This window comes from Aulonocara stuartgranti, assembly GCF_965226115.1.
Source record: "Aulonocara stuartgranti genome assembly, chromosome: 10".
Classification (NCBI taxonomy): Eukaryota; Metazoa; Chordata; class Actinopteri; order Cichliformes; family Cichlidae; genus Aulonocara; species Aulonocara stuartgranti.
Window position 1 is genome coordinate 10110809 of NC_138946.1, and position 24809 is coordinate 10135617.

The 24809-nt window shown below is 40.6% G+C and overlaps 1 protein-coding gene across 8 annotated transcripts in view; it reads left to right on the forward strand.

Moving 5' to 3' along the window:
• Positions 1–24809, forward strand: part of larp1 (La ribonucleoprotein 1, translational regulator) — a 55486-nt gene that overhangs the window by 9977 nt on the left and 20700 nt on the right. For 7 of the 8 annotated variants that reach the window (XM_082548630.1, XM_082548632.1, XM_082548633.1 and 4 more), the window contains exons 2-4: positions 18007–18071; positions 19754–19819; positions 24288–24359. In XM_082548630.1, the coding sequence (XP_082404756.1) occupies positions 18007–18071; positions 19754–19819; positions 24288–24359 (203 nt within the window). The remainder of the gene's footprint in view (positions 1–18006; positions 18072–19753; positions 19820–24287; positions 24360–24809) is intronic. The other variant, XM_082548636.1, reaches the window with a different exon arrangement.

Here is a 24809-nt window from a genome sequence, read left to right on the forward strand (position 1 = left end):
ATGTTGCAATTATTCATATGCAGTTCCAGTTACATTGGAAGTCTTGCATGTCGGAACTCGGTACGTTCCTGTAGGAAAGTCGATAAAGCAATGGTTCTTCCTTGCTAAGAAGCAACATAATTTTGTTTTGCAGCATATTCATGGATCTTGCTGTGCGTATTGCTTTTTTTTAGCGACTCACAAATGCACAACGGTGGCAGTTTGTTTGTTTATTTAAGATTCATTTTGCTGCTGCCAGCTTGGATTGTTAACCCCGGGTTGGTGGGGCTGCTCCTAAATTCTGAGTGGCAAAATCCAGAAGTTGGGGGGGCATTCCAGATGAAATTTGACTGGAAACTCAGAAATTCCAACTTAATCTGGAACATATCAATAGGGCAGTTTTGTGCAAGACGTTAGGCAGAGGAACTGGACTGAAAAGGCTGATATCTAAAGGAAAAGTATCTGAATACCTTTTAGATAGCATGGAGAAATATTGCTGAAGCGCACATTTAAAACAATAAGAAAGTCTCACTCCTTGAAAGGGGGGAAAAAAGTAAAATGTGGGGTGTCTCAAGTACTGTACACAGTGTATTGAGATGTAGAAATCGTTGTCAGGCACCCATAAAGTGGCCACAGCTTTTTAAGCAGTTGAAGTTGGTATAATTGTTCAGCCCTTCATCATAGCTGATCATCACCCTTCGGGATACTGTTACAGTTTCGCAGCTTTGGTTTTAGTTCATTTAAAAATTGTTGAAGCTTTAAGTCATGTGTTCTTCACTCTGCCTACTGTTTATCACCCCCACCACCATCTGTCACCACTGTCCTGCCTGTACGTGACTCTGGCGATTGGACAGTTTTCATCTTATTCTTAACTTGAACTCTTTCCACATCTGAGGTGAAGTTAGAGCCCGGGTCGCTTCATTTGATGTGTGTCTCTGTGCTGGCTGCGAATGCAGCACAGAATACTGAGCGAGACATCTCCTAGTCTTTTTACTCCATGTGAGCTTGTGATGTCATCACCCTACAGATCACGTGACTTCAGAGGGAGTCTTCGACTGTGCATGCGCTGCGATTGTACGCGTTTCCTCCATATTTGGTTCTTGCATGCAGAAAGGCTTCCCACCCTCAGTGGTTACTCCGCTCTGTTAACAATTCAGACTGCAAGAGTGAGTAGAGGAAACTCAAGAGAAAGTGTCACACTCATAACTTGAGATGTTGGCTGTGACCAGTGTGTGGTGATTTTTTTTTATATTTTTTATATTTTTTTTATTAGGTGATTATTGCTTTATCCAACCAGTGATGGTTGTTTGCTTTCCTCGGTGCCTTTTGGGGGAAATGTGGTGTGTCTCAAACATTTAAACAAGATCTACCAGGATTTATTTTAATTAAAGAAATCATAATGGGGATTCTATGTTCAACACTTTTTTTTTTCCATATATCAAGAATGTGACAGTTATGGGGGAAATTCCAGAAGCCAAATATGGAGTCAAAATAACAAATCTTTTGAATGTACAACCTCGAAATCATGATACAACACATGTGGGAGTGGAGGAAAAACCTGTGTGATTCAGACCACAAAAAACCCCCAGCGTTTGGCTGAGGAATGGGCCCGTTTCCCAACGCTGCGACTGTGTTTGTATAAGACTGCAGAGCCGACGTGGCATAAAGTTTATTTATAGGATTCACCAAGAGAGCCCCCGTGGGATCTTGGGGCAGGTACTGAAGCTGCTCCGTGCTGTAGGATTCAGGTGGAGGCCAAACACAAATTCCCATGAGGCATGTGCGTTGTGTAGAGTGGTTGTTTGGTTTGCGAGGATGGGGAGGGGGGAGGCACTCTTGGGACTGTTGATCGGGAAGGAGGACGAGATGTGGAGGAAGAGCTTTTCAGAAATGTGCAGAAATCTGTTTTGTCAAGTTAGAGCACTTGACTGCAAAATAAGTTTAAGTGTATATTACAGTAAAGCATTAGAATTACAAAATGAACAGATGTGAAGCTCCCACTGGAGTAACTTTAAGAGACAATGGCTGATTTGAACTGTTGGTTGGTAGTGGCTAATGTTAATGGTAGCCTCTGGCAATCCAGCATGCACAGCAGGCTGCAACAACCTTTAGTGAGCACTGTGGGGAATAAACATAGGAGTGGGTGAAATGAGAGAATTGAAAGAAGTAGTTGATGTAGTGCTTGAGAGAAGAGTCACTACATACTAATGTCTTTAGACAAGAGCACGCTGATCTTGGTGAAGCAGTTAAGCAGTGAATGGGTTTTTTTTTTTCCTCTAGCAGCTGGAGCTTCTCAAACATTCACATTGGTATGTAAATAATCATTTTACATTCTGTCTAAAAATAATCTGTTGGTTACAACAGCAATCTTTTAATAGTCCTGAAGAGTTAAACGTCCCTCTGTTTAAACAGATTTGAAGAAATTTACATTTAGCATGTGAGCAAATTACAGTTTGCATGAGAGTGCAAGCATCTCAAACCTTTAGGGGCTATTTCTATATTATTAATGGATGTCATCAGTCTGTGCAGTTGTTATGAGTACTTAGTTGTGAGCTTCTGCTGGAGCAAACGGTTTCGGGGACTACCTGCAGGGAAAATCCAACTACAACTACATGCTGCTGTCAAAGCACTAATAAAAAATTATGTAATGGTGTAAATCCAGTCAGCTGTGACAATTTTATTTTCTCGTGGTGTTTCAGCCTCTTCATTGGTGGATGCTAAGAGCATATTTATCACATTTTGCTCTGTCAAAATCTTTCTTCCCCCCATTTTTGTGTTTAGGCTCTTTACGTGTGTAATGTTAAGGCTTTTGTTTAAGTGGTTGCCCCCAGTGCTTTATTCTTGTGTTGGCCTATTACCAATGCTGAGAAAATGTCTAATCCAGTGCAGGAGCTAAAAGAAACGTCTGTAAACGCTTTCCCAGTAGGGCTGTGCGATATGACCAAAATCTCATATCCCGATATAAGAATTCTATCGTCCGATAACGATATAAATCACAAAAATGTAACATTTTCTGTAAATTCTGTGAATCTCGGGCAGCTCGTCTTGCGGGAAGTGTTTCCAGCTGCGCGTCCTTTACCCGGAGTAGAGTGTTTTAACCGATGCATGAAACGATGCATTTTTAGACATAAGTTGTAACGGCCGCTGTTTTCTTTGTATTTATTACACGGCGTGCTGCGGGGAAAAGCCCGTTCTAACGTTTGAGTCTAAGGTTTATTTTTTAGCACCCGGGCCCTATTTCAGGAAGCCGGTTTAGAAAACTCAGAGTGAAAAACGATACTCAGGGTTGAGTAACCCCGAACTGTCCAACTCGGAATATTCGGTTTCAGAAAGGCTGATAACAATTAGTTCAATCAACGCGGAGTTGCTTTAACCCCAAGTTAAGCGCGCGCACGAGGATACATAAAGCCCTGATTAGTGGAGCACAGATTAAGCGAATTACCATGGAGAAGGAGGGAAAGAAGGCGCGGTCAATGTATTTTACAGCGCTTGAGGCCGAAATTCTGATGGCAGCATATGCTGATAACATGCAAATTTTGCAGAAAAAAAGTAACACAGCCTCAGCTGCAAAAGAAAGGGAGCATGCATGGCAAAACATAGCCGACAGAGTCAATGCGTGAGTGTTACTTTAAACATTGATCTAGGGATTTCCACCCATTTAACACGTTATTTTATTATATTTTATTTTGTATTTTATACCTTTTTATTTTGTGATGTGATTTGAGCGCAGGTGCAACCCAACAGGCCCCCAACGTTCCTGGCAGCAAGTAAAAATGAAATATAAAAATATAGTCCAAACAGGTAAGGTGTAATTGTATTATGAGCCATAGTGCTTGGTCTGTTTGTCCGATGTAAATCAATTGCAGTTAGAGGCTACATTAATTTCCCCTCTGTAAGCACTTATTGAAATTATCTGAGCACATTATAAGTACATATTTGCTTACTCTGTATGCTCAAATGTGGCCCGTTATAGCCAACAGAAAAAAAGCGGAGGCCCGAAAAACAGGTGGGGGTCCTCCACCACCACCACTCACAGAGCCTGGCCACTTGGCTTCCACATTTGTGATAATGTTGGCAGCATCACATATGATCTTCACAGTGCAGAGAACACAAATTAGCATCCATTACTATAATGAAATAATTTGTTAGTTTGAAATGCTACAGGGAACTATGTACCTGTACATTAATGCTGTGGAAAGACTTCCTGTTCACATAGTCTCCTTCATTTACTGAAGGAGCAATGATTGGAATGTGAGTGCCATCTATACAGCCAATCACGCCTGGGAACCGTGAAAATAAATGTAAAATTTAAGTAGTAGTTCAAGTATCACCACATCATGTATTAAGTTTTGTTCATCCTGCTACCTGCAATTTTGTGGCATCCCTCTTTGATAAATCTTGTGGGTCTATGACCGGAGAACACCACAGACGAGTACAGGAGACGTTTCAGTGCAACTGTAACATTCCTGACTGCCCGACAGACGGTAGCCTTGGGAACGTGCTCAGCGTCACCAATATTATACAGAAAGCTCCCATTTGCAAAAACCCGAAGTGCAATACAAATAATATGTACAGAACTGAGAGAATGTCCGCGATGTGTCACATGCGCAATATATGGCCTGAGGATGTTATCCAAATAACTTATTGATTGTGCTGAGAAAAGGTAACGTTCGCACAGAAAATCATCAGGAAATGATAAAATGTCCAAACGCGCTCTGATCACTCTCTCCCGGCGGAGAGCTCTGCGGAGTATTTGGGCTTCAAGATCTACTGGCTCTTCAAGGAAGGGACACGCCATGTCTGACACTTCCTACTGTCAGGTTTCCGACAAAGAGGCGGGGACAGTCAGGGTTAGTTGTAGTAAACCTGCTAAGGGGCAGGTTAGCTTCACGGAGTGTGTCGTCATAGTGACTCACTCAGGCTTCAGCTGAACTCGCTTTGTGAAACCGAAAACCCAGAGTTTTCGTTAACTCAGGGTATACTTACTCAGAGTTTGCACTAAACCGGCTTTCTGAAACAGGGCCCTGGGGCCTGTTCTTCGTACGTCGCTTACTACATCCAAGATCAAATGACACATCCAAGACCAAACCATCGCGCTAACCGTGAGCTCGCTAATCCGGTTCCCCGAACACACCTGCTGTTGACGATTAGTACAGCTGGACGCAGTAATGTGACATCACTGGGTGTCGTAAAAGGGGCTACGCATCGATAGTAGAAACATTGATCGGCAACCCGCTGATTGGTCGGCGAAAATGTCGAAGGAGCGCGCTCGGTATTTTCCGGCAGCAGAGCAAGAACTCATGAGTGAGGGATTTCAGGAGTTTCAGAGTTTAATGAAAACGCAAGAGAACACTGCAAAGGCTGCAAAAGCAAGGAGAGAGGGCTGGCAGAAAGTTGCTGACAAATCAAACTCGTAGGTAATTTAATAATAATAATAATAATGGAGTGGATTTATATAGCGCTTTCCAAGGCACCCAAAGCGCTGTACGATACCACTATTCATTCACTCTCACATTCACACACTGGTGGAGGCAAGCTACGGTTGTAGCCAGGCTGCCATATCGCGCCATCGGCCCCTCTGGCCAACACCAGTAGGCGGTAGGGTAGATCTATCATATGACACTATATTGTCCAATATCATATGGCATTATATTATATTATAATATGTTATATTTTATCCCCTTTCACATTAGAGCCACAACAGGACCCACAAGAACATGGGAACAAGTAAAAGTGGAATACAGGAGTATTCTACAGAATGGTAATATTTATCTCTTAGATTGCTTTTCGTCTCTTGGCAAGGTAATACTGGCCTGTAATACTCTGTTAGTTTGTTCATAACAGCAACCAAGAAAAGGGCAGAGGAAAAAAAGACAGGTGGTGGTCCTGCACCCCCTCGTCAACAAGTTGGTTAAATAAATAATACCCTCACGGGAATATCGATATCTCTCAATGAGCACACTGTCGCGCTGAGCTAAAGGATCCTGTCTATCCCGCAATATACGCTGAATTCTGAGGACTCTCCTTATCAATCTTGCACCTTCCGCAATGGGTTGGTCGCGTATACGGACAGGACATGGCTGCGACAGGCTTCCCAAATCCACCTTCGCTTTTATAGCCGTGGTCTCTCATCTTGATTACACGAAGTAATTTACAATTACTACTCTGAAATATGAATTACATCTGTAATAATCACATACATGTAATAGAATGTTAATAGTACATTTCCCTTTTTTAGGAAATGACCTGTATGTATCTGTGTGACATCAATAAAAGGATCAAGTGCTGCATTATCTTTAGTTACATTGATGTTATTTATTTATGGTGAAACAGTGGTGGAATATCGCTGTTGCTTTCGTATAAATGAAGCGGACATACCTGCGTGGCCGCGATCTAATCCTGTTTACATAAAGTAAACCTGCTCCCGAGCAGGTTTACGCTTACGGCTCTGTTGCTATGACAGCAAGTCCCGGATGAGCTTCGGGGAACCGAACGATCCAGGATCACGCAAAATCGTCAACAATCTAATCCAGCTAACTTACTTAGCGAGGTACGAAGAACAGGCCCCTGGTGGCGCTTTTTTTACTTCTCATCTGTAAATAATCTGCTTTCACGTGATTCAGTTTATTTTGAAAACTCTCAACAGGATCTTGAGCTTTATTGTGAAAGGTTTATGTGGAACATAAACAAGCGGACACGCGATGCTGTTACCGTTGTTGTAGCTAACCACAACGCATTAAAAACAGGCGCTTGTCCGTCCGTAGTGTGGTTATATAAAATATAAGAGAAAGAGAGAACTTTAAGAAATTAATACAGTGACCATCAAAACGATGAAAAAATATTGCTGTAAACAGTTTATTTTGTGACACCACGAAACAAACGATAGCGTAAAATGAAACGATAGACGTTTTTATATCGTCATCCGATATATATTGTTATATCGAACAGCCCTATTTCCTAGTATCGCAGACACAGGAACACTTATCTGTAACGCTTCCTAGAAGTCTTAAAAAGGTTCCCGGAGGCTGAAAGTACCCCGGTGTTACCCGACTCTGAAGACTCACCTTTCAACTCATTGTCTATCTTATTTTATTTATTTTTTAAGCATTTAAAAATGTAACAGTCGGTGACTCATCTGTAACATGCATGAGAATAGGTCTCGCTAACTTAAGTAGCCATCAGCATGGAGCAGTCTTTTTGTTTGTTTGTTTTTATTTGTAAATGGAAGTGCTGTGCGGTTTCTAAAACATATACCCCAGATAGGTGCTCCTCAGTGGGGTAAAAACATGTCCTAAAAGCAGAAACTTTTAGGACATAAATTAAAAATATTTAATAAAATGAGTAGAAGTACAGCAAAGAAAAACTTGAGTTTTCATCAGGGTCTAACACTCAAACTGTGAAGCTTAAAAGGGGAATAAAGGTGTGCCACAGGCTGTGCTTTCTTTGATCAGCTGATGCGCAACTTAAGCTACATATAATTTAGTCTTGTGTACACTGTAAACAAAATATGGACACTCCTTCTTATAGTAATATTCAGTTAGTTTTAGTTCATGACTGGCTTTCAGTAGTTTAACACTTGTTTGTGTGCGAGTGCAGCATTGTTTGTTTAATTGTTGTGCATTTAGATTGTATTTAAGTGGCTTTGCCTCAGTTCATATACAGCTGCTGTTGAGGATCGGCAAACAGCAAATGGTGAAGTTGTTTGTATCATTTTGATTTACTTTTAATGAAAAATGAGCTCGCTGATTAATTCTTCTCACTGGGTGTTTTAGTCGGCCAGCGTTTTGTACTTGTTTCTTCTTTATGCGCAGGAAAAATAAATTATTTTCTTTTTAATTCTGAGCTTTTTTTCAGGTTGGCACCACGTGGTCTGATGACGTGATTGTCGTACACTTCCCTCTCCTCCTCCCCCATTTACATCTTCACTCATTTTTTTTTCTCTGTAGGGTTTCTGTTATTTAGCCATTTCTCTTTGTAACACATAGTCATACCTACACCCATCTTTCAGTTTGAGAGTATTCAGTAGCACAGTTGTCAGAGCTTTATTACAGTTGCCCCCATAAAACTTAAAATACAACCAGCCTGTACTCATACCTGCAGAGAGGGTTTTTAAGGTGCCAAAAGTCAAAAACACTTAAGTCATGAAGCAAAGCTCAGGAGTGAAGGTTTGGGATCACAGATGGAAACTTTTTGATGTGGTGTAGTAAAGTATTGTGAAATGGGCCACATTAAAGAGATTAAAATCTACAATTTGGCTTATGAGAGCATTTTAAATAGGTGTTACAGTAGTTGTGTAATAATTCTGAAGCATTATGACGCAAACAGGACGGAGACAACTGAAGGGTTGTCATCAGTTTCAGCCAAATGCTCAAACTGATGCTAGAGTCACACTAGTGAAATTAGAAGTGACCAGCTGTGCAGCCACGCCCGTTCAGGTGCCGTCTTCAAGGTGACTTTTGTGCGATAAGACGCTGTCCAGCTGCTATTGTGTCAGAACAATAGTCAACAAAACCACAAACACTGTCCAACATCAACAATAATTCCTGTGGTAAAATATTTTTACAGTTGCGTCCTTAATATTTCAAAGACCTGAACACAAGGCCACATATCACATTTATTTTTTTTTCTGCTTTTGGGCAGAAGCAATGAAATTTGTGATGGATTTCTGTGGTTTAAATTGAGTCCCCTTAATACAGTTAACAATACAATTTTAGCTTCTCAAGTGACATTACAACTATAAAGGTATCATGAAATAATTGTTAATGAGGGAAATGTTGCATTTGTTTGTACTCTTGGGCTGAAGCATTAAATTAGTAGAGAGGTTAAGTTAATGGCTATACCACGGAGTCTTGCTGCAATAATCAGTCACTGCTTGCATTACTTAAATGCCCTGGAAGGTAGTTAGATACACAAAGAGCATCTTATGTGAACCCACTGACGATGTGACTGCCTGAGGAGCATCAGCTTATAGTTTGCCTAACATCTTGGCCCAGGGAGGCTCTCCTCTGACCTTAAACGATCATCTGCAATCATCATGTGACGTGCACTGAACACTGAGCAGCCCTGTAAGTAATGCCTACATGTCTGTCGAGGAGGATTCCTAGCATGCGGCTCAGATGATCATGAGGTGGCAGTTTAGTTCAACAGCTTGCTTTTTAGTACTGAACAACACTTGATTGTCCACTTTTTGCAGAGTTTGGTGGACTATGAAATGTAATTACAGTTTCAGGAACTAGTCTGGTTCATTGCTGCTGTTGGGTTCCCAGAAGTGGTCGAAGTGATATTTAAAAAAAATAAAACTAAATAAATTGCTGTAAGTGTATGAACAATTAGTTACAGAAGTAAAAGAGATCAGTTTGTGAGAAAACATCAGCAAGTCCTTCTAGTGGCAAATCTTTCCACCTGGTGACGTCTCCGGGATGTTAGTTGTGCAGTCCATATTTTAAGAGGGAGACGATGTGCAGGAGGGATGATCTGATATCCTCGTGTTGGTGTTGTTCCCAGTAGAGCAGGGCGATATGGCCAAAAATATTTATCACGATATATATTTGAAAATTTGCGATAACGATATAACTGACGATATAATTGATGCGAGACAAAATACAACTCCACAACATTACTAGCGCAAAAAGACAACCTTCCATTTATTTTCACTCAAACAAGAAGCTGGTTTTATGTACATTAAAGCTTTATAAAAATGTAACAGTGCAAATGCTAATTCCTTGCTGAAAGTTTAACCAAAAGGCATTTCCAGTAGAAATGGGCTGACATATCCTGAGCATAACCATATATAATATCCACTGAAGTTAAAAAGAGGTGCTTTGCAACATTAAACTGCAGTGTGCAGTACGTATTTTTTGGACCATAAGGTGCACGGGATTATAAGGCACATTAAGCGAAACAAAGCAGTCAGATAAATCAAACTTTATTAAACTCATTCTTCTTGCTTCCTCCACTTCTGTACCATTGATTCATTAATGTTGAATTCTCTAGCAGCTGCTCTATTCCCATGTTGTTGCAGTATATTAATGACTAACCTCGTATTGTGGATGGATTATCTCAGTTGTTCTCCTGACTGAAGTTTGGTCCGTTTACAGCATCCTGCCATGCGATTGCATTTGTCTCTAACCATGAAGAACCTTAACGTTAACTTTTATAAGTGGAAAAGTGTTAGTGTTCGTCCTCCAGCTTCACTGTTTATGTTATGCTAACATAGCTGTGTCGCTAGCGATTACGTAGCACATCATTATATACCAGCTAGCCCAACTTCAGTAACCCTACAAACGTCACTGCTGTTTAGTTTCCTGTCTTCATTTATGTTGGAAGTGATAGCAGAGCTGTACGTTTGAATTTTTTCAGAAATCTCTCAGTCAGAACATGCTATATCATGCTTAGGTAACTAGCGAAACTAGCGAGCTAACTTCCGCTAGCTTCCTGCTAACTTCTAACTCCGTTAAATGTAATACATTTTGTTTTCATGGATGCCTGGAAGTTAAACTTCATAGTTACCCCTGGTAAGGCAGTAATGCTGATCGTTTTATTAAAGATGAAAGAATTTAGACAGTTTTTAACGCTCAGTGATGCTGCAGTGTTCGTTTGACCTGAAGCATACGGAGTTTAGGACCCAGATTACTCCCAGATTTAAGAGCATCTTAGTCCGACAAATACGACAATAACGACGGCCGCTTGCATGTTCTGCAAAAAAATGTGCTTTGTCGTGTATCTGACGGACAAACACCCAATCAGTTCCACATCACTGAAGTTGCACCATTTTTACAAACCAATTCTGGTTCATCTGTTTCACTCAACAATCGGCCATGTGCGTATGAAAACAAAGGCACTGCGCATGTGCGTTTTACTCATATTCTTTCGCCATATTTCATTTTCCTATCGTTGCCTAACATTATACCGGTATTACCGTGAACGGTATAATATGGCCCAGCCCTAGTTCCCAGACCATCATGAAAACGTTGTTCCAGGTTCAACATTGCAAGTGACCAATCACATTGTTGTGACGTTATTCCTTTGCGCGCTAAGCCATTCGTGCATTTATGAAATTCCAATGTTGCAAGGACAATATAAATTCTGCTTACTGTTTATTAAAGGGTTAGGGTCAGGGTCCATTGATCGGCGGACAGAGGCGGTTTCACGCAGCTTAAGTACAGTTTTTTGTTTTACGCCGGTTTTTCCCGAAGTCGCAAAAGTATGACGTCACAACATTCTGATTGGTCACTTGCAATGTTGATCCTGGAACAACATTTAGTATGATGATCTGGGAACAACAGCAACACAAGGATATCAGATCAACTGTGCAGGAGCACGTGCACAAACAGTTGTATCTGGTAGTTATTAACAAAAGGGGGAGAAAATTGGAAACATCAACTAAACCATGTGACTCTAAAATAAAACTAAACACAATGCACACTTACAGGAAGATGCCACGTTTTCTCTCTAATCCCATTGCTTTTGCATTACCAGCCTCATTTACCTGGGCACTACCACTTACACAGGTAAGGGAGGGGTAATCAAAACATAAGTAACTTGATAGATGCTGTTAATGGTAAACCTGGCTCCTGATGTCACTTGTCAATTTATTTTTTATTTTTTTAAAGATTAGAACCTATAATAGATACTGTGTCCATACAGTCAAAGAAAATCTCACTTTTTGCTTCTGTTCTGCATTTACTCGCTCACTGATGTAATGGTCATGCAAATCTATCTTTAATAATCCTAATACCACCGAACAGCTGATTTCCGAGAAAAGCAGATGAATCACAGAAGCAGTACAGAGTATAGCAAAAATGGGCAAGGCATCACCCCTTTCACAGAGGACTGTAATTTTTTACAGAGAACATAATTTCCTTAGGGATTAATAAAGTATTCTGACTTTTGATTTTAAATGCACTTTAAAAGTTGGTGGTTTTGCCCAACTAAAACAGCTCCTCTAGAGTTCTGATTGTTGGAGGCCACGTCAGAGTGCTCTGTCATGGTGACGAGGTAGAAAGACTCGAGGAAAGTGTTTCCTCCGTTGTCCCACTTCCTGTGATTAGGCACAAAATGAACAATCATGCACAACAAGGAGCAGTGAGAAATTTTTGTAACTACTATTGTTCATACACTAAGCAGATAAGAGAGGGCTAAATGCTTGAGGAATTAACACGGATTCCTTGACTAAATAAGTGCAAAGTTGTTACGCTGGCCAGTGTTTCAACATGGGTCTGCTGACAGGAGAGCAGGAGTTTCAGTTATGCATTAACCTGACCCAAATGTGGCTGGAGTTTAAGTAGGTGGGTGGGTGGAAATCTTAGGTGTTTGCAGATGCATACCTGTGTTCAGGAGGATATGTTCAGTCCTGTTTGGTAGTTGAGACTTGGTCACAGAACAATGTGACACGGGCAAATGATCCATGTGTCTTTGGATCTTTACTTATAAGGCCAGTTAAAGCTATTTTTGGTGCTGAGCATACCATGAACAAACTATCCAGCTGAGGAGTGCCATTTGCTCTTCCTAGCTATTAGGAGAGTACAAATTTTAATTTTAGAGTTGCAGGATTTTTTTTGGAGGAAAATAAGTTTGATGTCAGGCTTTTTGCGCAGTTGCTGGACTCATAACTTTGTGCGGGATCTTCTGTGGAGACGTTTATCTCTTTAACTAAAGAGGCAGGGGTAATAGTTCACACTTTGTCCACTTTTGGCTGCACATTTCTATTTTCCTATGAAGGTCGGGAACAAGGATGTACAAATCTAGGTCAAAGTAAACCAAAGTTTTCTTCCATTAATTGTAAAAGTCTTCTACTTTTAGTGATTTTGCAGGTTTAAATTCTATTATAACAAAACAGATTTCAGGGATTTTTGTTTACTTGATTTCACTTGTGTCTCAAATTGTATCTGTTGGAATTTTCCTAACTTTGGTGGTAAAATGACTACAGGCCAGGATGATTGAAAAGTCCGGTCATGAGGCCGCCTAACACTGGGGGGTTCCAGCTTAAAATAGCAAACCAGGTTAGCGCAGAATCAGGTTTCTATTTGGAGAAATCCTTCGGTTTCCACCTGCCATTAGTGAGTTTTATCAGACTGGCACATTCATGTGACATTATCAGCCGCGATTAGTGTAAGCGGCCAGCTGCTGACGCAACTTTATGCCTGCTAAGTGTGGGATGTTGCGTTCGCCACCTGAAACGTCACCAGGTTATAAGAAGCTTTTGTTTAAGGGTAAAAAGCTGCCAGTTTCACAAAGAAAACATTTAGCTGTTTAATTATTTCACACAGCTTCTTTATGAAAGACTGCATTGTAGGGCTGCCACGATTTGTCGACTAGTCACGATTACGTCGACTATCAAAATCGTCGACGACTGATTTAATAGTCGACGTGTCGTTTGAAGCTTTGTAAGATCGCAAAAGACGCAGGAATAAGTGGCAGGATTTAAGAGTGTAATAACGGACTGAAACAGAAGATGGCAGCACAGCATGTACAAGGATGCCAGCTGCCGTTAAACCCCGAAGAAGAAGAAGCAGCTGTGTCCCAGAATTCATAGCGCGGCCCAGCTTAGTTTCCAACAATGGCGGTAGCTAGTTAGTTTTAATATTACTCTTATTATTCTTTCTGGGTCACAAAATAAACGTTTAACATATTTTCAGGCGAGAATGTAGCTGTGTAAACCTCAAATATCTGCTCAGTTTATCAGGACACCACATATTTTCAAAAGCGCTCCGACGTTTTCGGAGACGTCTGTTACCCACTAGCTCGATAGCTAGCCGGGGGCTTCGTGAGAACACCGGACTCCCGGCAAATTGTTTTCAAACCCACCGCCGTCTTTCGCGACTCAGGTTAAATATATATGAGTCACTTAGATAAATTAAAAATGTTATTGTTTGGCTTTTTTTTAGTATTTTATTTGTTCCTGAGTAAATCGGTTTGGCTGAGATTAAAGTTATAGTTTTTACACAGCTGAATAAACGTCAAGCAGACAGCTGATTATCAGAAGTGTGAGATGCTGGAGAATATACTCCGGTGTCCTGTTATATTTTAGATAGCAAGGAGTTTATTAAACTTTACCGAAACAATCTGCAAATTTCATTAAAATTGAATAAACTATCATCTTGTCTTTATTTTTAGTTAGCACCTTAAAAGCTTAAAGCTGTAAGCTAATGATAGTTATATAAGAGCAGATGCTGCTGGTGCAATAAGCTGTAGTTTTACGTCCAGTGGATGATGATCTGATTAGTCGACTAATCGCATAAATAATCGGTGACTAGTCGACTATCAAAATAATCGTTTGTGGCAGCCCTACTGCATTGATGAAAACAAAGTAGTAGCCTGGGAGATGGACCTGAAGTCCTCTGATTGGAGCTAATGAGGGGCTGACTAAAAATTGCGCTGTCTGTATCTGCAACAAATCCTTTGTTATTAGAGAAGATCTGCAAATTTGTTGCTCATAAAATTGTTCTTTTAAAGGAAGGATGTTTAAAAGATAAATAAAAAAAAATATACACACTTTCCGCCTTAGTTTCTAAATGGGTTATTCAGTTACACTGTGATTCTCCTGGCTGGTTGATGTTGAAAGAAAATGTGGTTTTTGAATGTTCTTCATACCGTTTTATCTAAATGGGCATTGCACAAATGTATTAGCGATCAGAAAGACACCACGCCCTCGCCCTGTTTGTTAGCTCATGTTGCGTGATTGCTGTCGTATGTTGCGTCCCATCTTTGATCTCTCCAAGAAATCATTTTTTATTTACCACGCAACTTCTGTTGAGTAATCCTTGGGGGATACAAGGCTCCTAAACGGCCTAGCATGAAGCAAAAGTTAAAGACTGTGTAGTGTCAGGAAGCTCAAATTAAACCACTGTTGCACAATCTCCTAAATTCATGGCTCAAAGTTAAACAAACAGTCTAAGTTTGAAGTCCAGGAATCATGTAAATGAAGTCCAGGGATACTACGGAACAGTAAAGAGACATGAGGTTCAGCTTGCAGTCCTCTATTTGATTAAAAACAACTGATTTGAAGGTTGACTCTGATTATTAAGCCTGTGTGTAAGGATATTTGTGGCTCCACATGGGCTGAAGAGTGATGTTGAAAAAGAAAACCTCTGCCGCCGCCTCCTCTTCATCTGCTTAATGTGACCATCTTGAGGTCTTTAGCATTGAATTGCTAACCAAACTGGTCAACTTGCATCATGGGTAATGTACACATATTTCTGTATAGAAATTTTAAATTCAGTGGCTAATTTAATATAATTCCATGCGATTAGCTGGCGAAGCATTTGCTGTGGCTTTCAGTGTTTTCCTCATCCTCACTTGTACTTAAAATGCCTCAGAATCGGCTTATGACGGCGTTCCCAGCCTGGGAAAAAGAGAGTGCACAACAGCAAGCATTGCGATGAGAGAATACAATCGGAAAGCCAAACTACAGGAGAACTAGTTAAATTCTGGATCTTCTTTCTTTTGATGTTTAGTTTTGTCTTTAAGATAAGATAACCTTTATTAGTCCCAAATTGCAAACATCAGTATTGAAAACCGATGCTAACTTTGACCATGTCCTAAGCTAACTATTCATTTTATTTTAAAACACTATGGTGTTTAACCTTGAGAGATTATTAGATCATTGAGAGGTAGTTGGAGACGAGGAGTATGGTAAGTCCCTTTGGAGTTGGAGTCAGGAGACGCCACTGAAGGCGCCTGTACACAGCTGCTTTACAGCAGCTAAACATGTTGCACTGGTTAAGGTTTTAATCTCATGTTTCCTGTTGTTTCTACTTTTAAACGTTCATTCATGCACTGTGACTGCAAACTTTTTAGACACCAGAAGCTTTGTCATTACTGGAGGTTGTTGGGAATTTGAAAAATGGCGATGAAATCAGCAATATTGTTTGCCTGGGTCTTTAAGTTTGTGCCATTTTAATACAGATTCCCAAGTATTGTTTGTTTGTTTTTTCCCCTTCCTAAATGGGAGGTTAGATGCTTTTTGTTTTGTTGGAAACAGTTTCTTTTGTTTACGGTTACCTGAATGGTGAAAAGACAAGATTTGAGCGATGGGTGTTATGTGGACGTGCGATTCAGAAGGTAAATGCATTGAAAAGTGAAATATAAGTAGGTTTTCTGGGCCCAGAAATTCCTGTTTGACTGTACTGTCCTCCAAACCTGAAATATCTTGCTGTCATTAACATGTAGAGCATAGACGCCTCTACTGAAACTCTGGCATGCTGCTTCTCTTTGTGCTTTTGGCGATGTATCCGTCAGAGGATTTTTATTCCCCCCCCCGCTCTCTTTCTTCCTGGTGACTGTCCTCAAGGCGCTTAGTAAGATTTACTCTTTGGTGTGAACTGCTGCCTGGGAGCTGGTTGCCTCGCTCGTGTCACTGTGGCTGGTGACAGTGCAGGAGGAGATAGAAAGGAGGAAACATCTCTGATTTCAGGGCATGAGCCAGACAATGAGGTGGCGAGCGTGACTATCATTTTCATTGGGGGGGAAACTACAGCAATACCAGACTCACGTCTTTAAAGGCTGATAATAACGTGCACGTTTTCTTCAGAACTGGTTAAAGGTAACAAGTTTGTCTATCTTTCCGAGGTTCTCTTTGTTCTTTTTTTATTTTATGGATAATTGTTGTAATTGTAGCTGGATTGTAGCAATAATTTGTTACTGACGTATTTAACCCTTTGTTTAAATTCTATATCTACTAATTTACATTCACATAAGAGATGGTGGTGTGTGCTGCTGTTGAGCTGGTCATGTTGTATGGACATCACCTGCTGTTTTATGTATTTATTTTAAGGAATAACTCAGATCCTGCTATGATATGTTTTATTTTATTGTTCTGAGGAAGAGCCAACAAAATACACAACACATTAGCTGTCAGGCCTCAGTTGAGTAATATGTATATTTTAATCCTTTTATTGGTTGGTTTGTGTGTTCGGTATGCTAAGTGCTCCATTTTTTAAAGGAAAAATATAAAACATTTGTTGTTTTTTATACTTTAACTTAACATAGCCTCAAGCTCTTGAAAATCTTTCGCTTTTATTGCCAAGAATTTTATCACCATCACTAGGGCTGTGCGATATGACGAAAATCTCATATTCCGATATGAGACATTTATTGTCCTGACAACGATATAAATCACAAAAATGTAACATTCTGTGAATCTCGGGCAGCTCGACTTGTGTGAAGTGTTTTCAGCTGGGCGTCGTGTACCTGGAGTAGAGTGTTTCAACCGATGCATGAAACTATACATTTCTAGACATAAGTTGTAACGGCCACCCCCCCCCCCCCCCCCCCTTTTTTTTTTTCTCCTCCAACATTTGAGTCTAAGGTTGTTGTTTTTTTTTTTAGCACCTGGCGGCTCTTTTTTGCTTCTCATCCGTAAACTCTCTGCATACTCTTTCATGTGATTCAGTTTATTTTTAAAGGTCTCAACAGGATCTTGAGCTTTATTGTGAAAGGTTTACGTGGAAAACCAACAAGCGGACAGCAGAGCCACGCGATGGTTTTACCATCATAGTAACCATACCATAATAGAATCACCATAGTGTGATTATATTAAATATAAGAGGAAGAGTTTCTGACATGCCTTGACATGTTGTTCAACACACTTTTTGAATTTGTATTCTCCTGTTGTGGCTGCTTATTCGAGTGATTGTGTTGTGTGGGTTTGTTGCAGTGATTGTCGCTGGATGCAACAGAGTCAGAAAAGAAGAATGATGGTGTCGGCTTGTAGTTTAGTTTATGTGAAAACAGACACCACAGCAGTTTATTAAAGGGGAAATAAGACGCATAAAGCCAGATTATTCACCGAGAGCCTGCCTGCTGCTGGTAGATAAGACAAGTAATGAGAATGTAAATCGAACTGTTTGAAAGACAAGCGAGTACCTGTGGGAGAAAGAAGCAAGTTTGTCTTATGCGGGGTTTTTTTCTTCTTCCTAGAAGACTCTACATTTTTAATCAAATGCATATAAATGATTGTGCTTCTATCTTACTCTGTTCATGTATGCAGACCAAGTTGTAATGTCAGTCATCTTTGTGTCCCCACAGAGTCCACCGGCCCTGCCAAGGTAGTGAGAGCAGGCAACCCACCTAAAGCCAGGCGTGGCGGCAAGGTAATACTTTTCATGCGTTTGTCTGTGTTGAATGTTAAGCAGTGGACAGTTAAAGGGTTTATAATAATTACAAGCTCTAAACGTATTAATATGGCTCAATTTGTTTTTAAAAATCTCGAAGGAAAATTCAGTGCTTTTAAAATCCAGATTGTGTTGACGGGAATTTGTCCAAAGGGAAATTAGCTTACTTGATGGGAAAAATTAGACACTTTCCCCCCATCGAGTAAGCTTATAAGATTTATTTATGTCTGTCGTTGTTTAATAATTCCCAGCCAAGAAATCAATATTTTATATAACTTTCACCAGATAACAGATTTTTGTTGTGCTGCATTTAAAAACAAAAGTGATTTATTAAAATGTAGGTGAAGTGGCTTTTTATTTCTGTTGTAGTATCAGGCTTTCTGCTTTGGTGTCAAAATGTCAGCAGTAGCAGGGGACTAGACTGGGTGCCACTCCTGCCTGGCAAGAAGACCAAAACGAGGCTAGAGTTCACACAGGCTCAGCAAAACTGGAAATTAGAAGATTGAATCAACAAAATCTGTGTTCTGAGTCCGTTTCTGCTGTGACATTTGGATGGTAGGATCAGAAACTGGCATTCATGGCATTAAAGTGTGGATCCAATTGTCTCAGGTGCTGCTGCTGGTGTAAAGTGTGTGGAGTAATTTCTTGGCACACTTCGGTCCCCTTTAAAATGATGCCTAGTTGAAACTAAACACTGCAGCCTGCTCGAGTAAAGCTATTCCATCACGATCAGTCTTCATGCCACAAAGCTCAAGTCTTCTCTAAACTGGTTTCTTGAACATGATTATGAGCTCACAGCCTCCACAGTGCCCAGATCTCAACCCAATAGTGCAAATTTGATGTGCAGCTGACAAATCTGCAGCAACCTTATGATGATATTTTGTCAATATGCACTATAATCACCCAAGAAATGTTTCCATAAACTTAATAAATCTATGCTGTGAAGGATTTCACAGTTCTGATGGGAAAAGGGGCGGTCCTACCTGGTATTAGAAAAATGTATCTAATGAAATATTTGCTGAATGTAAAGTGAAATGACAACCTTTATTTTATGACATGAGCTGAAGGAAAGTTGTTGTTTCCCCCCCCCCCCCCCCCCCCATGTGACAGCTCAAGCGCAGGTATTTCTTTAATGCCTCGAGAAATGTGCAGTCACCTCCTCTCACATGCTGGAATGCAGATGTGCTCGCAGTGAACCAATTGCATGCGAGATGAAGCCTTTCATTCAGAATTTCCCACCCCTTTTGTCTGACACTGTAGTACTCTACAGTTGGTTGTTTGTAGCCACACCTTGTCCATAAACTTTTTATGGCTGGTTTGGAGTTAACTACCCAGTCCCAGGAACAAAAGACAGAAACTGGCAATCAGCCGGCAGCACATTGCTGAAGATAAACAGTAAAAAGCTGTAAAAACACTCATGTAAAGTGTTTTTAACCAGGTTATACTTGAGCTTAAGGTGTAAGGACTACAGCGGTACTGCCTGTTCAGACATGATCAGCTTTTAGACTGCATTTTAACCTGAGAGGTGTTTATCTTTTTTCCTTTTTCTCTATTTCTTGAAGAAATTGACATTTTTAAACAGAAAAGCAGCAATCGGATGGTTTTTGTTTTTTTTCCCCCCTCTTGAATTTCTTCGTAATTTCTTTGTTTTTTGTCCTCAGGTTGGAGACTTCGGAGATACGAACAGCTGGCCAACTCCAGGGGAGATTGCAACTAAAGACATGCAGGTAGGTGGTTGTTGTTGTTATTGTTATTACTGCGTGTTGTATTTTTGTAGCCTGGTATATGTAGAAGATACACTGGAGAGATTAAGCTCTGTTTCAGCTGACTACATTGTTTGATGTTTGAGTAGAAGCAGCGACATCCATACGTGCGCAACAGGTTTTGTCTGCTATGAGACGTATCTGATTTGCATAATTTTTTTTTCTTTTGCTCTCAGCTGGTGCATTAGGTTTCAGCTGCAGACGGATATGATATGTCATTTCATTCTGGTTACAGAACTTTTTCTTTTTAGAATTGGTTCTTTCAACCCATTGCTACAGAGCACATCTGTCTTGTAGAGAAAAGCATTAGCAGAAAGGTTTTTGAAAATTTGTGTTCAGGAGTTGTGTCTTTGAAAAATATGGACCAAAATTGCAGAAAATGTCTGCAGGGTAAAGGGTCACAAAATCTGAGGTAGAGCATGTAGAGACTGCTCTGGGACGAATGTACGAACTGGAGCCTTTATAAGCGAGCTGTGGTGTTACGGGGTCTGGAGGAAATCCTTTTATAGTAATGGGAAGAAGGTGAAGACTTGAGGGAACACAAGCGTTGCAACAGTTTAGAGTTGGAAGCAGATTTCAGTAACTTTTAAGTTAAAAATATTCACCAAGCAAAATGAGGAGCCGAGCCTGCTACACTTTGCTGTAGTGGGTGTTTGCAGCTTTCTTCAATGGGTATTTTAGTGGCTGTAATTACACGCCAGCTAAACAGCACATCCAGACAGAGCAGTCTGCTTCTGCTGGCCCTGACTTTGTGTCCCCAGGATTGATTGTTTCTTTTAAGGTGTGGGTTAGCCAAGATTTGCCACCATGTCTCCATCTTTTTTTTACTCTTAAGGATTAGTTTCTTTTTTCTTTCAAAAAGAGAAAATTGTGACGGTATCTAAGGCCTGAGTCATTATAAACTCAGTGAGTTTAAAATGACTTTGCATGTTTTATTGTGATTAAAATGTTAGCTATTTCTAGGAGTAAGCTGTTCTGAGTCTTCAAGCTGCCTATTTGGTTACTTAAGTGCCTTAAAAAACATCCAAATGAGTCATTGATCCTGCAGTAGCACCTTAGTGTTAAACCTTCAAATTTGAGGGATGTTTACAGGTTTGTTGGGCCTGCGCTGTCTCCTGTCATGTAACAAAAGAACTAAGGAGGTGGGAGTCTGTTAAAATTGCATTAATGTACATTAAAAAAAGTCTCTATTCTGCTTGTGCAGTGGTTCTTAACCTGGGTTCGATCGAACCCTAGGGGTTCGGTGAGTCGGTCTCAGGGGTTCGGCAGAGCCTCCGCCATGACATGCATGGCTCATTTTGTGCACCAGTAAAAAAACCATATCTATGTCTTGAATTTGAAAAAAAAATCATATTTTATTTTTCACTAAAGAGGGGTTCAGTGAATGCGCATATGAAACTGGTGGGGTTCGGTACCTCCAACAACGTTAAGAACCACTGTGCTAGTGATTATCTCACCCTGAAATGCGCCTGCATATAAGCTTTACCCAGAGGTCCATGACACTCTAAGCCCCTCCCCTCTAAACTGCACTTGTCCCTTAGAGCTGCAGGTCAGCTGTGGGATGTGTCTAATTTGTGTCCACTTACAGTAGCACCAGCAGTCAGTCACCCCCCCCCCAGAACTGTTTTCTATTTTTGGTCTCTGGATGATAGTATGTCACTGGGCAAGCAACCCCCGGTAACCTCCCCTATTTTAGGCAGGCAGGTCTGAGGGAACATGAAGGAGAGAGCGTGTCCTCGAGCACGAAAATGTGGGTCATATCATCAGCACCAGGAATAACCTGCAGGACCGGTGGGAAGGGTGGAGTCTGGAGGTAGGCCAAGGTCTGGGAAAGGATGTCCTTTTAGGGATCCCCCCTCGAAGAAGCCACCCCTGGATCTGTGGTGGTGCTATTCTTAGGGGGGGCTGAAGTTCGCCATCCATCATGCAACATTCAAAGGTGTAAATCAGTCACTCAATTCCACGGATTATTCATGCTGGGGACTCCGATATTTAAGAGAAGGTGGGGAATTTGCATAGTGTACTTTAATTTTCCATAAGCATAAAGCATAAAGCATAAAGTTAATCTGCTTTTTTTTAAGTTTTAAAATTGTCTTCCACGATGCAACATGAACTACAGCACAGCAGTGCAAGCAGAAAGTACTTCACACTTGTTTGGGCAGCCCGCAGAGATTCAAAGTAACGTGCGGTGCAATAACACATTTAGACAAAACAATTACAACTTTTTTTAACAAAGTGTAAAGTCCAGACACTGAAAGTAGATTTGAATAAGTAATAAAAGGGTTTGTGCTACTTTTTTGTTGTAAGATTAATTAGATGAATAAATTGGATCCAAGTTTAGCAACTGTTTTGTAATACTAATCAAGCTAGGTTGCACTTTTTTGTTTCTTCTTTTTTTTTAAATCAGTGAAAAACTGAAAAGCGTGTACACACCTCTGTTTTGGGACAAATGTTTAGAATAATCATCAAATAAAAAGGTTGTCTTCCTCCCCTCACCCCCAACTGCTTGCTGCAGATGACGGCCTCCTCACTGATGCTGGTTCTGCTGGAGGCTTCTTCCTGTTTAAAAGGCCCTTTTTCCGTCCCAATGCTTGCTCATTGGAAGTCATGTGATTGTTGGGATTTTGCTGGCTCATGCTTACCTTACAGTATAAAATGCTTTGGGGCGACTGTTGTCGTGCGTATACTAGTCACGTTGATTAGGCAGCTGATCCTGTTTGGGTCACTTATGGCGTTGCGACTTATTGGTTGACCTGTGACGCAAACTTGCTGAACTGGCCCCTCAGTTTACATGTGAAGAAAAGCCGTTTCCTCAGTTGTTCCCATCCACCACCAGTTTGTTTAACACAACCAACATATTTTATTCTACTGTATATAGTATTTTATTTTATTCTATTCTTTACAGTTGTGTACTGTATTTATTCTTATTATATTCTAATTTTGCTACATAACTTTTGCACTGTCCACTTCCTGCTGTGACAAAGCAAATTTCCCACGTGTGGGACTGATAAAGGTTATCTTATCTTATTAAGAAGGTGCTAGATTTTTAACCTTTCAGATTTTTTTCCTTCAGGCTGACCGCAGCCACTCCAGCTCTTTGTAGGAGCATGCATGTACTCTACTATCAACAAATTATGCTGTGTTGCTATATTGAAGATATTGGTACATAAAATAATTAAATTGGCTTGTAGTAAAAATTGGATCCACTGGCCCACTTGCCTAGTGGGGAATAATTATGATGATGAACACTGAAGTGCAAAAATCTCTCTAATCCATCTTAATTTATTACAATTTAATGTTTTTATATTTAAAAACTTGGAAAAAATAATGGTATAAAATTCAGTGTGTCATGTTATCAGCCCTTTTGTGCCATTACAGTCAGAACCACTCCACACCTCTTAGAGAGCAGCAGCCTAAGTAGCTACTGCCACATATATAACTGTAGGTTGTCTGAGTCATGCAGGCAGAAGAAAGCCCCTCTTCCCCTGCAGTCTGGGGAGAAAAGCCATATACATGCATGTGACTGTTTAGTCCACAGTGGCTTCTGGTGTCATGTCATCTATACCTGATTGTATTTTCATTTTTCACCCCATTTTTTTATCATCTCATCAGTGTCTTGCCTGTAATTTTCTTTCTTTCATTCACCCACCGTAAATAGCAGGGCGGTGCTGCTTTCTGGGCTGGGTTTTTGGTTAACTGTTCCTATGCTCGGGATTAGAAATGTCTCATTATGAAAGTGGCTGAAACAGACGCGTCATCAGTGCCTTCCCTGTAGCGCAGGAAGAATGACTCAGCATCCTTGTGATCTTAGCTTTGTGCGGCTGAAAATGCCGACAGCAGTGTTATTGATTAAGAAAACTCACTGAACCGCTCACACCTGATCCTTTAATGGTTTATCTCACACCATTCTGTCATCGCTGAAAGTATCCTCACTCCTCGTCCAAGCCGCACAGATTTCACAGCAATAAACCTCTTGATGTTATGACACACATTAGCTTTGTCTCCACTGAGATGAGCTTGGCTGTAGTGTGGAAGGCCCAGAGGGAGCTCGGCCGACTAATAGTTGCAGCAGATGCTTCTTATTATCCACAGCTTGTGCAACATTGACTTGGCATTTTCATTGTTTTTGACAACACCAATAAAAAGCATGATGTTGTTGGAGCAGAGGAGCGCAGGCTATAAAAGCCCAGTAGGTCTGATCTGCACTATATCCGAAAACTACCAGATTCTAACTATAGGGCTGCGAAGTACACTGATTAATTGGTCGGGTGCTAGAAAGCTTTGATCCATTTTAACTGCTTAGCATTAGAGCTTTTTGTTTTTTTTAAACATCTTTACATACCGTACGTGTGGGTCTGTGTGTTTGTCTGTCTGTGCATCATGGTCCCACCTCATTGTCTTCTCTAAACTGCTCTTCCCTCCCTCTGTTCAGATCGAGGCAGTGACACGGACCGTGTCCTGCCCGCCGACTGTCAGGCAGGTCAGAGACTCATGGAAATTCACTGTAAGTTCAACCCATGAACCCTGCTGCCTGCCTACCTGTTCACTTTCAATAACTGTATCTGATTTTTAGACCAAAAACAAGTGAAATATGTAAAACTTAGCATTACACTCACAGAAGTATCGCTTTACCCTTTTTAGAGTTAAACAAAAAGATCCAGATAACTCACCATTGACTAAAGACATTTGTGCTGTGACTTTTATTTGTAATTTTTCTGTATGTGAAAGAAGTTTTTGAACATTTCTTTTAAGACACTGGGTAAGCCTTGTGCCTTTAAGTGGCCGTATCCCATGGTAACCTTAGGAGAGCCTTTGTTATGAGACAAACTGTCAACTTCTGTCCGTTTAAACTCAGAGGAAATCTCAGTATTTTCTTCCCATTAACAACAGTCATTACTCAGTGAGCAGTAAGTTAATGACTTATTTTTATTTTTTTATGATTCTTCCCTGTCAG